The sequence below is a fragment of the Falco naumanni genome, chromosome 8 (assembly GCF_017639655.2).
Source record: "Falco naumanni isolate bFalNau1 chromosome 8, bFalNau1.pat, whole genome shotgun sequence".
NCBI classification, from domain to species: Eukaryota; Metazoa; Chordata; class Aves; order Falconiformes; family Falconidae; genus Falco; species Falco naumanni.
Genome location: NC_054061.1, coordinates 44,331,635 through 44,348,383, shown reverse-complemented (window position 1 = coordinate 44,348,383; position 16,749 = coordinate 44,331,635). Strand labels below are relative to the sequence as shown.

The 16,749-nt window shown below is 36.8% G+C and overlaps 1 protein-coding gene across 10 annotated transcripts in view; it reads right to left on the bottom strand.

Annotated features, from left to right (window-relative positions):
- MYO3B (myosin IIIB) overlaps nucleotides 1-16,749 on the bottom strand; it is a 207,275-nt gene that overhangs the window by 82,395 nt on the left and 108,131 nt on the right. For 6 of the 10 annotated variants that reach the window (XR_005829435.1, XM_040604658.1, XM_040604663.1 and 3 more), the window contains 4 exons: nucleotides 16,222-16,369; nucleotides 15,825-15,978; nucleotides 13,751-13,839; nucleotides 12,100-12,229 (listed from right to left, as the gene is read on the bottom strand). Coding sequence is in view for 7 of the 10 variants with exons in the window: in XM_040604658.1 (XP_040460592.1) it covers nucleotides 12,100-12,229; nucleotides 13,751-13,839; nucleotides 15,825-15,978; nucleotides 16,222-16,369 (521 nt within the window). In the remaining 3 variants the exon portion in view is untranslated. Of the gene's footprint in view, nucleotides 1-12,099; nucleotides 12,230-13,750; nucleotides 13,840-15,824; nucleotides 15,979-16,221; nucleotides 16,370-16,749 lie in introns of those variants that run through there. The other 4 variants (XR_005829436.1, XR_005829437.1, XM_040604664.1 and 1 more) reach the window with 3 other exon arrangements.

The following is a 16,749-nucleotide window of genomic DNA, read 5'->3' as shown; positions in this document are numbered from 1 at the left end:
TACATATGGTATATACATTTATGTCTCTAAGTTTAATAGCAATTACGTCAATGAGCAAGTAGTTGGTTAATTTATTTTTCTCTTAGCTGTAATTCTGATATTTTTGTATGTTAGAAATTAGTTTTCAGTGCCTTTTTTGGCCAAAGTAGACAGCCTTGGAAAGGTTGTTTTTGGCTAGGCTTCAGATTAGCAAGTCTAAAGCTTGAAAACCTTGCACTAGAGAACTGATGACACAACATGGGATAAGATGGTTGTTGGGAGATGCAGCAAATTTGAAGCAAATTGTTTAAAATTAACAAAATTTTGCTGCATTTTAAAACAACTTGTAAAAAGGCTAATGACCAAATAAAATTTAGAAAGATAATACAGTTGGTCAAGGTTCACCACACTCACCACTGTCATCAGGTTTCTAAGGTTCATAATTAATAACCCTGAGCTCTCCCTTAGTTCCTCATGCAAAACTAGAACTAAACTTAACTTTTCTGATCTAGCACACCAAGCAAACAAATAAACCTTTTTATTAATCAAAAATCTTTAATGACTTTGCAAACAAAAAAACCCCTGAAGTGGTCAGTTCCTACTTAAAAAAAGGAAAGAATTAGCATGGTGTTTATCATCAGTAAACATTTGGTACCTGTCCCTACATTCGATTTTCATTTACAAGGTTGTTTATTACTTTACACACCAAAAATAATTAAATGTTATTCTACTTTGAGAAGAACATCAATATTTGAAGAACAAACGTTTTTAGATAGTAACATAGCCAGTTAAAACTGCCATGGGTTCCCTGAAAGGTTAAGCTGGTTAAAGGTTAAAAGACTACACTGTGCCTTTTAGAAGTCTGGCTTCACACCTATTATATGGTCAACACTTTAGAGAAAATACAAATGACATCCATGTAGACTTAAAGAAAATACAACCTATATTAAATCCAACTTCATAAAATGGACCAATTAAACATTTTAAAACCCTTGCCAAAAAAAATACATTTTTTAAAAAAAGGCATTCATGAGGGAGGGGAGAGAAGTTAATGGTTAAAATTAGGATTATTAATCTTTTAACCATGTACATGTTTAATTTTATTCAAATGTATTTCCTTTTAAGTTCAACAGGACTGCTCATCTGAAAAATTAAGGCTCCTACCTATGCGTCTGCTGGATCAGAGACTAAGGTCTCTGGGATTCATTTGTGTCAGTGGGGGAGTCAGTCAGCCCCAATGTTTCTCTTTTTCCCCGTATTCAATGAAGTTAGGAATGTCATTAATGCTTGGAGACGTTTCAGTCACTGAAGTTTGTGAAATGCTCTGAGAACTTCCAACAGAAAGAGAAGTACAGCACAAAAATCTATGCACTCACTGGCTACGCTCACTGTGCCAGTGCTCAGCAAAAATGCTTTTGTCTTAAAGCTGTACAGGAGATCTCACATCTCTGCAAACATTCTTCACTGATGCCTCATTTCAGCTAGGTGAGTAAGACCAGACTGTCAAAGTACTGTATCTCTTCTATTATGCAAAGCCAAGCTGGAGAAGTTTTGAAAGTATTTCAAGCTTTTACACAGCACAGAAAGAAGAAATGGGTTTTCTTTTTTCAGGTTGGACTTCAGAAGTGCTTTCTAGATCTCAGAAAGGACTAGTCAGCATTCCCGGCTTCTCACTTGCATCCCTGGTACTTCCTGTATGATCTGGCTGAATTAATGATTTGCCCAGCTATTGACTTTCCATGCTAATTAGGAAAAGTACACTCTCTGGCTGGATGTTCTGATGTTATTTAAGGTTTGTCAGTGCTTCACGATTCTTAGGTGATGGGTTCTATAAGTAGTAACAAGTAAATATCGGTAATATTAGCACTGTATTTATAACCTCAATTTGGTTATGCTTGCAATAGATCACTCCTCCCAAACTAAGAGCATGCCAGGTAAGAATTACATCAAGCTTTGATACAACATTTAGTTTGTGAAGTGCAAATGACTTAGAGAGAAAAAGCCTAACGACAATGTCACCTTACTATACAAGCTGTAGCAGGGATATTACTATCATATAGAGGGCACAGTACAAGCTCTTTCCTTGTCCTCATATGTTTTATTAATTTCTTTCATGCTTCTGGTTCAGATAGAGAGGGGTTACTTGAAACACCATGTAGATACAGTATAATATGGTCAGAAATGCTACAATGCATTCAGATTTCATTGACACAACTTCTAATTACAGCTAAGCACTTGCACTCCAGAAGAGGTACAGAGTCATACAATGTCTTTGACATACACAGATTCTTCTCTGTCTTTCCTTTCAGTATATTTTATCTAGCCTAAGGAAGTCAACTGCTTATCTCCATAATGCATTTTCGTCTTCTGCTACTGTAAGACTAAGCTTCTCTTAGCTCGACTATAAATGAATACATGTACTTTTTTATTGGGTACTAATTTGAATCTGGTCACTGACTATCAAAACTCTATTCTTTTGGGTCACTGAAGTCATTTAAGCTAATCTTGTATAATAAAAAGCCACAAATCCAATTTTCTCATATACAACACATACTACATAAGAATATATTTACAAAAATACTGTCTGTAGAATGCAACTATCAATATAGACACATTTCCACTGCTGCTTATTCTGAAAAGACAATAATTTCCTATTCAGAATAAGTAAATAAAAAAAAATGAGAAAGAGTATTTCCAAAATCAGATCCATATTACAAAACAGAATCTGATAACCACAAAAGCCTTAGTAATAGTGAGGCCCACCTGGGAATAACCTAATTATGAGTAATTGTTTCAGAATCAAAAAAGATGCACTTTTTGCCCCAGATTATTTGAAATGAAAAATCCATGCCATAGTGAAGTGACAAATTCTGTTCCTGATCCTCAATTAGACTAAAGGTTTCTTCAGTCTTATTAGCATGAAGTAGACGCAGATCATATTTACAAATACTTAAAAGCTTTACATTGATAGACTGTGACTGGAGAACCTGAGTGTATATTCAGTGCTGCTATGCTTTCTACTGCACACATTGCAGCAATTCAGTGGTCACTTTCCACATTAGTAAGGCACACACTGGCAAATACACACTATGATGCTCACAGCAACAATTAAACTTTGCTTGTAAGCATCATTGTGGCTGTGTTTAAATACTGTTTTAACACAGTAGGTTAGTAGACTTCTTGTAGAATGCAAGGGAAGAAAGACGCTGACAGCTGCTGAGATGAAATGAAGGTCAAACTGCCTACTATATTCTCAGATATGTAAATGTATGATCTCAGTAAGAAAGGTCTTATTTTTTACCCTTACCTAGTAAAGAACAGATTATGGTGTATAAAAAGTTAGTGGCAGTGCCCAAGATATTTTAAAAACACCACCTTGACTATTAATGGCTACTTCAGGCAACGTGCCCAATTTTCCAGCTAAATTCAACCAGACATGTAGCCATCTACTCAATTGGGAGTGTGTTCACTGAAATGCAGATATTTCCTGAAATATCACAGGCACATATGTGATCAGAGGATACACAAGCAAACCTTACGTGATTCTCAGAACATCATAGTCCCATGACGTGACCAAAGTTACAGACAGCAGGCAAAGCACATATGCTATAGCCTGATCCTGTTGACAGACAGGTTCCCAGGCTCAGGACAAGGAAGGGTCACATGGTTCTGGAAAAGAGGGCGGCAGAGGGGGAGTGGATTGCCTGCTGGACAAACTCTTTATCTGTCCACAGCCCAGTGGGCATAGGTTGGGAACCATTAGTCCAAACACAGAACTAATGATAAGAGTGGCACACTAAGTACAGCTGAGAGCTAATTATCTGCATCTAGATAAAAATGAAAAAAATGAAAAACTGTTTGTAAAAAGCAATTAGAACTTACAGTACAAAAAATGCTGGAGTTTTCTACTGTTTGATGCCCAGCATTTTCTTTAGTTGGGTCTGTAGCCTGACTAGCTGGAGACCTGACTAACCTGCTGGAGACTGACTGACAGGCTAGCTGCAGCCTGATCTGGACAGTCTCCCAGCTGCTGAATTACAGAATGAAGTGGCTCAGGTTTTTATGATTTATACATTGTCAGAAGACACAGGACTTTCTTTCAGACACAGTTCTTAGCAGCTTCCATCCACATCTTTGGTAGCGTACAATTTGGTGCTGTTTTATGTAATCACCTCGGGGCAACAAATCTTGTAATCTCTGGGGACCAGCAGACACTACAGAATGCTGCAGTCTTTGCTGTCAGCAAAGTACCTCACCATCGACACGAGGTTTTCTACTGCCCCAGCAGATTGCCCTGGTTCCTGTACCACATCTGTAACTCAGATTAGAAGAAAACTACAGAGGTGTATTTTCTGTGAAGACTTCATTGTTGAGGCATTCTCCATTCATTTTCAGTAGCCAGAATCTCTTTATTCTAATTACTTCTATTCAGGAGAGACAAGAAGTTTATTTATTCTTCCAGAGGTATGTGGAAGAATACTTCTAACAATTGAAAGCATGGTTACCACACATGCTAATTCAGCTCTGGCCTCCTTCACTGTTTTATGTAATTGACATCCTTTCTCTTGCATGTTATGTAACATATTCTCCCCCTGCAACGATATATGCTTTATCTAGAAAAATAAAATTTGATTATGAAGAACAGGGTAGTTATTCTCAGTATTTTATCTATGCACCCACACCAACATGAAACAACAGCAAGCATTCTGGTAGCTTACACCTTAGCACCTTGTCTCTGACAATCTCAGGACTGTCCTCAAACACTAATTAAGCTTCACCATATTCAGTTTAACCTGAGGCCAAAAAAATTTTCTACCAGAATAGTGAACAAACAGGAAGCCCGGGAGAAGCCAAGAATTGTGATTTCCAGTCCACTGTTTCTATTTCCAGAGTATGTTCCCTCTTTATACAATGTATAAAATATTTTATGGTATATATTCATCACTTAAGACCTGCTGCTGAAGTTGCTCCATACATACACAGTCTGATCAAAATCTGACTAAATCCAGTGAAGGTTCCCAATGAATTAGTGGCAAAAATTCAGGTATAAAGATGTCACTGAAAGCACATGGAATAACATGGAGGAACATTTTCTCTGACCTCACTATGACTGTCTTCTGAGCTGTCTTTTAAAAGTCTTACTTTAGGACAAAACATGGTTACAGAACTTTCTGAAAGTCCCAGGCATCACTATTTTTGAAATCTAGGCATTAATGATGTTGACTACTGATTTAATCAAGTCTCAAAGGCTTCTTAGCTGAACGTTTGCTCCTCTAGATCTCAGCAGTTCTATGTATTATCACAGGGAGCACAAAATAATTTATTTCTGCGGTAATTCAAAACATTAATCTCATTTATATTTGTATCTCCACATTTAATGAAACAAGTATCTGTTCATACAAGTACCCACAAATGCATTTTCTGTCTTTGACACACGCTGTGACCTGCTGTGCAGGCAGTTCAGTCACAGACTCTCCTACATCAAGCCCTCAGGTCAGAATAAGTGAGAAAAAGTCAAATAATAAGAGAAAAGATAAGGCTGGTTTAGTAAAGTACTGACCTTTACAGTTTGTTGTTGGGTAAAAGAATAAAGAAAATGGATAAAAGTACAAAATCATGGTAAGACAGCACACTCAGTACAAAATACTCTGAAACAAATACACAAAATCCAGCACAGACTCAGAGATTTGTTTTCCACCAACTACATTCATCTTAGATACATTAACCCCTAAATCAATTATTTTGAAAGAGTAGGAAATATAAGTACATTCTTTGAAAAGGACAAACCAAAAAACATTATGGATATTCAAACCAGTAAGGTTATCTGAATATTCAATAAACCTATCTGCTCTACAAACTCACTAGTAAATTTAAAAATAATTGCTCTTCTAGGATTTGATCTTGAGAGCTACCGAATGCTTCCAATGATGTACTGAGCATCCTTGACAGTTTGACCTTAGAGCACATAGTGCCTGTAGAAACTGCCTAGTAAACTACTCATTAAAACTACTGTAAAATGCTCTCTGAATATGTCTCTATTTAAATTTTGTATATGCTGCACAGTGAGATCCCACAGTCTACTAGTTCATATTAAAAACAGTAACATCTTCTGTATAATACGTTTTCTGTTTCCTCAATATCAACACACTTTGAATTTAATTAGTATACAATGAAGTGTTAAGATTAATTATTATTCACTACTGTGAGATAAAGTTCATTATAGAATTGAGAAGTTAGGCTAGAAACACGAAAATTGAGAAGATATCTCCTCTCTTCTGAGAGAAAGGGAAAGAAAAATTATCATCAAGATTTGTTCTACAGAGAATGGCCTGTTATGAATCCAATCAGTAAGCTCATCAAGATCTGTTCTTAAACTTGCTCACTTGCACTTTTTTTAGGGTTCAATTTGCAAGCACTTGGAGAAAAAAACCCCTATGCCCTTTACCCATTTTCAGTACAATTTAATCTGTGAAGTCTCATTAAAAACAGTGGACTTTTGCTTGGGCAACACCCTATACCAAACATAAACGTGATAAATCTAACTTGACACTTCTCAGCTGTTGTTCTTACTGCCATGTGCAATTCCACACTTTATAGGGAGTTATTCTCAACATTAAATAACTGTTATATCTTATACAAAGCTTTAGCAGGACTGAGATCTTAACTTTGATCTGATAGATGGTTCTGTTTCTAAATTAATTCCATTATTAGGGCTACTTAGGGCATGCTTTGGATCCTACTGCTAGCAAGTCTTGTGAGTATCTGTACGCTGCATTTGGCCTATGACAGAAAACCTTAGGATATGAAGAAAAAGAAACACTGAACTGTAAAATGCTCAAGTGAAAAACTAAATAAAAAGCAATCCAACACTCTACCTCTCAAACTCAGTTAAGCTACATTTAATTTAGTTTACTGATGTCCCACATCTGCAACCCAGGAAAGTTCACAATTGTTACGTTGCACAGCTGTGGTTTAAAGCCTCTCTCTGCACACAACACTAGCAGCAAAGCAAAAACAATTAACTTTTATATGCTTTTAACATATGGGCCAGTTAGAAGTAGGAAAGCCTCTGCATCCCAAGTGAAAATATATAGCTTCCACTAACTCGACCAAAATTCTTACAAAATATAAATTCTGATTCATCTTTAAGTAGAGGAAATTGTAATTACAATGGCTTTGTATCCAATTCATTTGACTTAAGAGTGCCTGCAGTTATCTCTTAGAGCTGAAAATACTAACACAAAAGTACCATTATAAAAATATTTTGTTGTAAGGTAAGTTAGTAAAATTTAAGATGTATTTGAGTCTTTTGCTCTATTGTAATGTGTGGAATGAAGAGAAAAAAATCTGCTAAACCCAAATGGAGACATGCTAGATTTCTGGCACTACTTAATGCTAGAGGAAGGGCTTGTGCTCAATAGGAGTGACAAACATGACAGGTCAAATCAGGGTTACACTGAAAACAATGGCAAAGCGTCTACAATTTCAACTGGCCAAGATTTCACTCTGTGCCCAGTAGTATCTGTTCATGGGACTGAAATGCAAGAAAATCCAATTGTTTCTGTCAGTTTCTGACTCTTCATGAGGAATCAGCTGCTACCAAAGTTACAGCCAAATTAGTATTGAGACAGTACTCTTGGTACCAAGTTCTTTAAAGTGATATTGCAAAAGCCCCTAATTCTTGTGTATTTTAGTGTGCATAACAAAAGCCCCAAACATTTTTTTCATGTTCTCTCTCACCACCTGCTCCATTAGTTGTTTGGTTTGGTTCTGCTTTTTTTTAACATGAGACATACATTGTTTATCATTACTTTTGCCTGAGGGCTGTAAACAGGGCTGGAGACTCAAAAGCACAAAGAACACAGATTAAAAATCAATACTGAGGAGAGCAAATGACCTTTAGCCATGCTAATTAGAATTAATTTGTTTTTGAAAAAATCTATTTTTGTCCTATTTTGGAAAAAAAATATCCCTTGTTAAAACATCACTATCCTAACTCTTCAGCAAAGGCTGTGAAAACTTTCATCCCAGTTCTCTTTGACAGATTATGCTCAAATATCTAGGCACCATGAAACATGAGTGTTTATTAACAACAGATCATATATTGATAGTATTTCACTCTGAATGTGTGAACAATATCCAATGCTACCAAAATTATTAGACATAAATTAAAAATGTCTTAATTTAGACAAAATAAAGACATTATTACATGATGTCGCTGTAGCAGAATGGTACTCAGCTCTGTATTTATTCTATGCAGCCGAGCCCAGCCCCTACAGATCCTCAGAGCTAGGACATGGAAGTTTCCCAGCATCCCTGCTCTGGTGGTGGGAAGGCTGGAGGATTTCCCCTTCCCTCTCTCCAGGGGGGCAACTCTCCCCCCTCTCTCCAGTGAGGACCTAAGGCAGAGGAAGCAACCCTGACAAAAGCTCTAAAGGTCTGCAAGTCACAGGAGGGGAAAAACTCTGCAGAGATTGTGTTTCAAGAGTAGATAATCATGTACTGCAGCTTTTCTGAGGTGAAGCCCCTCTGGCACACCTCCCTGTCCCACCAGCATAATCTGGTCAGCTGGGGAACATAAGGTAAGAGAGAGGAAAGCAGAAGAAGGAGCTGCAGTCTCAAAAAGCTCCAGTGGTGCTCTGCCCAAGCAGTCTGATAGTACCACCACTTAAAGGTGATGCTGCAAAAATTCTTGAATATCAGGACAGTGAGTCAAATGGTCTGACTCCTCACTGATACCAGTAGTGAACGTAACAAGGCTCTCCTCAATTTTGCCAGTTAAAGCCCTCTTCTCTTACAAGGGGACTCTATTTTCTAGATCACATGATTCCTTTTCTCTCTGATGCTTTGGCTGCAACAGTGATAAACTAAAACTAGAGTCAAACAGGAATGCATTACATCTGAATGGGAACATGCATATTCAACCAGAGTAGTGGCAGCATTTTTTAAAATGCTCTACTTCTCTCTTGTATTTGGAGTAAACCTATTTTAATTCCAGAATATACAGAATTCTCAGCACAAGAAGCTGTGTCTGTAGAAAAAAGTGACAAATATGGAAGCAATTGGGAGAATTGGTAGGTTAAACAAGAATATCTTCATTCAGTTTTAAGGTTAAAGGTCCCTAGAAAGTGCAGATTCCAAAATATGCCAAACATGCCTAAGTTTCCACTGGAAGATGACAAAACATGCAGTACACAGTACAAAAACAGTGCCAGAATGTTTAAGTTCTGGTGCCTCGTATCAGTAGTTGTGCACTCTTTTAACTATAAATTACTATTACAAATGTATATTTAATGTCCTGCTGTTAATTTCTGGCCCTTCAAAGTACACAGTCTGCTACTGTGAAATAGAAGCATTTGTTAAGAGCGGATAAGTGTATTCGATAAATTACAGGGATTAACATGATCTTAAATTAGTAAAAGAATTCAGTCTTTTTCATATTTATTTTCTTGCTGCTGCTCAGTTTTTGACAGCAGAAGACAGGACAGATATAAATATACTTCAAACAGAGGATCTTCTTAGGGTGGGAAAGGCATCTTTTTGTTCTTACTGGTGTTTAAGAACTACATTTTCAGTAATTGTGAGACCCATGTTACCAGTCTCAGATTCCCTCTTGCTTCTGGGATAGCACCACCTAGTGACAATCGCACATACTGAGATTACTGCCTGGCAAAAACCACCTACGCTGCAAATTCCAGAGCTAGTTGCAAGCAGATGTGAGAATGTGCTGTCACTCATCTTCAAACAAAACACCAGAGATACTGGCAGAAGGCTCATTTCAAGTCAGAGTTACCTGGAAAGATGCAATGTGGCTTCCGTGTAAATTATTAACTTTCGCATCAGTTAATAGTTGACAAAAAGGTGGAGAAAATTGTATCAAGTTTATGAATCTTAAACTGCATTTTTTCTGGTTGGCTTAGGAATGAAGCACATGTTGGGTGGAGGGAAAAGGGCTAAAAGGCAAGGACAGAGTATGATGGGACATTTACAGAGTCACTATTCTTTTGTTTACAAAAGCCTCTTTGTAGAAAGTTAAGAGAATAGCATTATCTTTCTTCACTGAGCAGAGATGAAGCGGTATTGCCAGCGATACCTTCTGTTCTCAGCCAAACCTTTCATTTATCTTGCAAGCTGCCAAAACTAAACCTGGCAACAATCTGATTTTAGAACACAGAGGCCCCAACACAGGATGTGAGTGCCAATTACATTAGACAGCTGGAAAAAATAGAGCAAAATCACAAAGACTTTTAAAAAATAAAAATGACATACGGGTTTTAAACTATTCTTGTAACGCCATGCACAGGAGCATATGCACAACAATTTTTTTAACAGGATTTCCTGTACCAACTAGACAAATACAGACAATGCTCTTGTCTTGTGTGCTCTTCATGGAAAGGTAAATGCTCTGTAATGGGAGGCAGAAAGCATGCCATTCATGTAAATAGGAAACAAGGAAGGAATGTAAGAGGCAAAACAAAACAGTGGAAAGTCATCAAAATTGTAACTGTAAATTACTGCAATGAGAAGTATCTTCTTATTGAACCTTTTATGCACCTTGGGCAAATACTGAAATTCAGTGCTGCTGCCACTGAAAATATCTCTAAAAAGCCAGAGGAAGATGAGTTTGTATGAAAGCATCAGCATTCTGATTTAAAATTAACGATAAAACAAAAAGTGTAATATTTACAATAATTGGGACTGATAACTGGGGCAGAGCATCTAATCTGCTTCATGTTGACAATAGCTACAAGGTATAAAATGGCTAGTAAAGAGGGGTGTAGAGGCACATTTGACCAGATGCGAGCTTTCTTTTTTGCTTTGCTTGATCTATCCAACATGAGCAAAAGAGTCTCTTTTACCAGTTTAATGTGGACTCAAATGTCAGAAATAGACACAAAGATTCTTTGTTCCCCACTTGGGCACAAACCAATTCTACTTCATCTTAAACTATATTCCCCTTCACCGAAGTTCGTCATAGCTGAAAGAAGCAGATACCTCATTGGATCCTCACCACTCAGGGATCTCTAAAGGTGTAATTTGAAGGGGGGTAATCCAAAGCCTTCTAATTACAGGAAAAGAACAGAGACATTGCAACAGGAATCTATCCTATGTAGAATACAAACAGATATTTTTTTAATCAGTTTTGCTTATGCAAAGAAGGCTCCAATACACATCTGTCTCCAGATGTTTTTTTTCTACATAGAAATCTCAAGAGATGTTAAAGGCATCACCAGAGGCTATGAACAGACTACTGAGGGTCCAGGAATCCCAGACAGAGCTGCTGCACAGGCAGAGAATTACAAATACACTCCGTGTACAATAAGCCTACAGAGTGTACACTTAATTGTACTTAAACATACAAGAACCTCTTTGCATATGTCATACCAGATCACAAGAATTTTGCTATCTAATGCATATTTAGATTATTATTTAGCATTGCAACTTTTCCTTAATTATTATGAAAAAGATACTTTAGAAATGTAGAAAGTACTGAGAGATGTGTACAGTTGTTGGCTTGTCTGCATGTATAGTGCAAACCATTATTTTTATAGGTTACTGGTATTCTGGCACCTATTCATGTCTATTCATGGAGTAATCAAACTTCATCTTGCTGCTTTATTTAGCTATGGATCTATGCACTTTAATGTAAGTCATAGCTTTAAGTAATTCTAGCAGATTAGTATGTGTTCTTTACAATTTGTAAGAAACTTTATGTATTGCATCAGTGCATCTAAATAGATGGGTATTACCTCAAAACAACTCTACATTACACGTGAACTGTAAGGCACAGTACACAAGACTTTGTCAGCTGAGGACTGATCATTAACACCCAAGAAACTCCCATATTCTCATGCTACTCTGAGAACGAGTTCTTGCCCTGCAAGTCAGATAATCTCGCGTTCTCTGGGGTGAGGGATGAATCTTGCTGCTTGGATTTTTTAGAATTCATGTCCACATGTTTAAAAATAAATATGATTGTAACATTTCAGATAGCTAGGAAACTTTAAACAGCAGAGCTGAAAAAGAAAAATAAAAAAAATTGTCCAGAAACAATTAAGAGTTTTAGAGGAGCAGGTAGCTGAAGAGACTGCAATGTTAGGAAAGCTGTGCAGAAAATACCTGTTTTTGTTAATGGGCTAGAGAACAGCTGCTGAAGAAGTTTGTTCTCTGAGGTGCGCAACACCACCACTATGTCAGCAGGAAGAGTGTCTCTGTTCTTCTCAAGGAATGCACTGGCATCATATAATACCTAGCATGGGAAACATAAAAGTTGCCAAAACAGCTACCCAAAACCTACTATGTTCTTTAAAATGTGAACAGTCAAGATGACTAAATAGACCGGTTAGTTTGGATCTGACAAGCCAATGAATTATCTGCAAATGACTTAAAATTGTACAGTTACAGCAGTGTCTTCAGAATGTGAACTGGCTATAAACAGCACCTATACTCATAGCATGTCACTGCACATCGAATTAGGTTAAATGGCTTAAATGATTTTGTATTATGCTTTCTCACATCAAACCATGGTACGCATGATGAGTAGAACAGGTACCTCATTAAAGCTTAAGTTGACAATTTACATGTGAAATAAGAAATGGTTCTCAGGTGTCATCGTTTATTTGTTGTCTGCATCAACCTTGTGATCTCTAACTACACCTGTTGGAGGAACAGGAATAAGTTGCATATCTAGGTCCATTAAAATAGGCTTCTTGCTGTTCAAAAACGATAGCGGGAAAACAAAACATTCCTTTATTTCAATTATTTTAATTGGTTTTATTTGGAATTAGAGCCTGGTTAATGTATTCATATAAGAATCAGTTACTTTTGCTTAACTTGTTTTTATTTTTTAAAATTACAGTAGTGTTTTAGACCTGTTTTTTTACCACTAACACTATTCCTCTCTAACCTAATTCCACTGGAGTCCATTAGTTTACACAAAAACTGAAAGTTTTTCTGTAATAGACAGCTGGTCAGTAGTATTTTCATGACTTGGCCACTTGGGGTAGGAAGAATTTACTAAACTTGTGTGAGATTTTACAGTTCTTCTTAACAAGCCAGAAAGCTGAACAAAGATTACTAGAACATATCTTAAAATTTTGGAGTCTTATAATGAGCCAAACATGAGACTTTATTGTTAACTATATAAAACATGGGTATTTTCTTTCAATTTTGCTTAGAAATAAAAACTTGGACCTGAAATTACAAGCAAAACTCATGTTATGCAAAACAACTGGTCCCTTATTCCCCATATAAAATAATACATGAACTGCTGAGAACAAAAGATATTAGGTGCTATGGAGTACAAGAAAATATTGCTTTTAGCTAGCTCCAGCCTTTCCAGTGTTCTTTGTAGCATTTTAAATTCTATTACAGATGTTGTTTTACATTGCATTTTATCCATATACTTATGTTCACTCACACACAGAACTACTGTGGCATTCACACGGCGTTAACAATCACATAGCGTGTTCTGGCTCCAGAGAGCTGCTCCTTTAAAATTATTGTAGTAATGGTGTTTCTGGTGTCAGATTTATTTCAGGATAAAAGATGGTTACTGTCTACACAGCTTGTGAAAGAGCCCTAACGATAAGTTCTAAAATGGACTACTGCACATGAACATTTTATCATAGATTCTATGTTTCTGCACAATTTATCATTTTGTCTCTTAAAATTAGGAAAAAACCCACAAACATTAAGCAGAAACTTTGGATATAACAAATAATGACTACACTACTGTTATTTGAACTAAATAAAAATCACATGACCTTACCTTTCCAGCATAGTGCTGAATACCAAAGGACAGTTCTACTCCTTTTGGTCTCCAAAAATATTTGCATCGTAAGTTATCTTCAAATTTATCTAGACATTGAGAAGAGACATTGATATAAGTGACTTAGAGTGACTAAGTAAAATCTTCATCCTAATTAGGGACAGTTTGCTGCTCAAGAAGCCAGAACTACAATAAACACATATATTACCACATTGCTCAGAAATAGCTGTGTGCCAGCTTCTCTGTGCTTTCTTCCAAGCTGCCACTTCTGCATGGAACAGCTTATTCTAAACTAGCCTGGGAAGACTGTCTTTCAAATCCCACTGTTTGCGGATAGTTTTGTGCATTTGTGCATGGAAAGCTATCAAGTAAGGGGGCCAATAAGAGGGTGTGATGAGTTCTCACATTTTGCTATGAATTTGCTTACATGTATATATGGGGTTGGGGTGGATTTATTTCAATTAAGTACATTCAAAGCTGTGTGTATATCCTGCTTGCATAAATGCCCATTATTTGTATTTACCCTATCTTGCTTTCCCCATTCATTTAACTCTATGCATCATGTTTTAAGTATATGTTAATATCTTCAGGCTGGGACCACCTCTCATTTACCTTTGGACTCCTACAGAAAAAGAGACTTCTATCTAAAATCTCTTCTAAAGAGGCTTTCTGCTTCCCATTACTACCTCTAAAGAGCTGACAGGAGAAGAAACATCATTTTGTAAGAAAAATGTCTTTTATGCCCTGTGATATTTTGTATGCTCTCTAATATTTTGTAATTAAATCAGTGCTGATACTGTAAAACTTGCTATTGTATTTTTTATCTGAACAAGCAACTAGAGACCTGAGGCCAGAATCAATAGATAAAATTCTTTGTCATGTTGTGTAGGTCAGAAAATATTATCAAAACTTTTTTCTAATGTTAGAACCCATTAATATATTGTATTAGGTTTTTCTTTCTATTAATGTTTAATCAGGCCTCTATTTAAAGCAAAAAGAACTAAGTTTGGAATTTAAGGGGGTGGGTGGGTGGGAGGGTGGTGGAATTAATGATTGTCTGGCACAGCTGGAGAGGGCAAAATACCCCACTTTGCTGTCTCCTTGAGGGATCCTGCTGTACTGTGTACAGATCAGCAGTAAGAATGATTGACACTGGACCAAGGAAAGCGCCTCTGTGGAAGCCTAAATTCAATATTCAGTATTAACTGATTTATAGGACCCACAGAGAGGCACATAGCTTTAGTACAGAAATGAGGACTGGAAGAAACCATAGTACTCATTCTATCTGTGACCTAAATTTAACTTTCAATTCAGCCTAGTAGAGTGAAAAGTCTTGTAGATATATTGTGCAATTTAACAGGCAGCCGTTATTTCTCTCTGACTAACAGTTTGAGTTTCTGCTGCACATTCCATTGAAGGAACTGAAACTCCCTGTTTCATATTGCCGGGAAAAACATAGCTCTATTAAATAAAAGCAAGACAACAGTTTTAAACATGGCATATGCTGCACATTTTAAAGTTGGCACCAAGATTTGTTAAAATATATGTAAAATATGCATAAAGGAGGGGAAATATTCAGCCAGATGGCACACCAGAAATAGCACACACTTTCTATTTATGATGAGATAATCTGGAGTGAAGCAGTATTTTCTAATTGGATAAACATGGGCCTAGGAGCCTGGGAGATCTAAATTTTACTCTCAACACTAATTCTGCTCACAGGGTGGTCCCAGATACAAGATTCTACTATTTCTCAGCCTTCCCTTCAATAAATGGGGATAAATGCTGCTCAATGTACTTTACATATAGGGACAAAACACAGGTTATTGTCTTGTAACACTAGAAAGACAATAAGCCCTTGACACCTAACATGTAAGATAACTTTTGCAATACAAAACCCCAGAAAACACTAAGAAAAGAAAAATTAAGAAGCATAATGAAAATTATACTTAAAATGTCAAATGAAATGGCACAACCTCAGCAGGACAACTAGGCTAGTAAAAATTTACTCAGGATGTCATTCCACCCTCTCAAAATATATTTGTTATTCCCCAGGAGTTTTGTTTGCACATACCAACTAAAGTTAGGTCTGTTGCCTGAGGAAATCTACTTTCTTCATCTAGTAGAGACAGGAGACCCATAGGTTTCTGGAGGAACATATCTAGAAGTGGACGGTTGTCCTCATACTCCACTGTAGTAGCATCAATTCCCTCACTCTGATATTCCATCTACAAAGTCACCAGCACAAATTTAACACTGAACCAGTAAAAGCAACATCATTAGTAGGACGCTTATGAAGCCCAGCAATACTCTATAGGTCCCAGCAACACTGTTCACAAAACTTCAACTGAAAGATGTCATTATCTTGCATTTAAATAACATACCCACTTCATAGTTTATAATGTACTCCTGAATATGATCTATGGTTCAGGATGGCTGATTCAACTAGAGCTCATCAGAGTTGAAGTTACCTGCTCAAGTGCAAAGATATGTTGATTGAAATAAAACTGGATCTGTTCATTAGCAATATTTATGCACAGCTGTTCAAAGGAATTTCTTGCGAAGTTCTCAAATCCGAATATGTCTAGTATCCCAACATTCATCCCATTTTCAGCATTGCTGCATATGAAATACAAACAAAATTCATCATGGGCAACATCAAGTTAAAATGGTAACTAAGATTGCATAATTGATCCAATCTGTTGCAAAAAAAAGAGGAGAAAAAGTGTGTTTGAACCTGAGGCAACTTGTGCATTTGTTCAGCATCATTAACGCTTTTGTTTCCCACTTGCTTCTTGCAAATTTCCATGAAGAAGGCAGGAGAATCATAGGTACATAGTAACAAGACACTTAGCAGCCATATTAAAACAAGTGGTTTCAATAGGCAGGCTCCAAATAAAATCTATTGGCTGCTCCTCCAGGTGGACAAAAGGGGTCAAGCTTTAACATTATGTTTTTGCTATACTCAGTCTGAATGACAATTACCGAGTCTGTTGCTG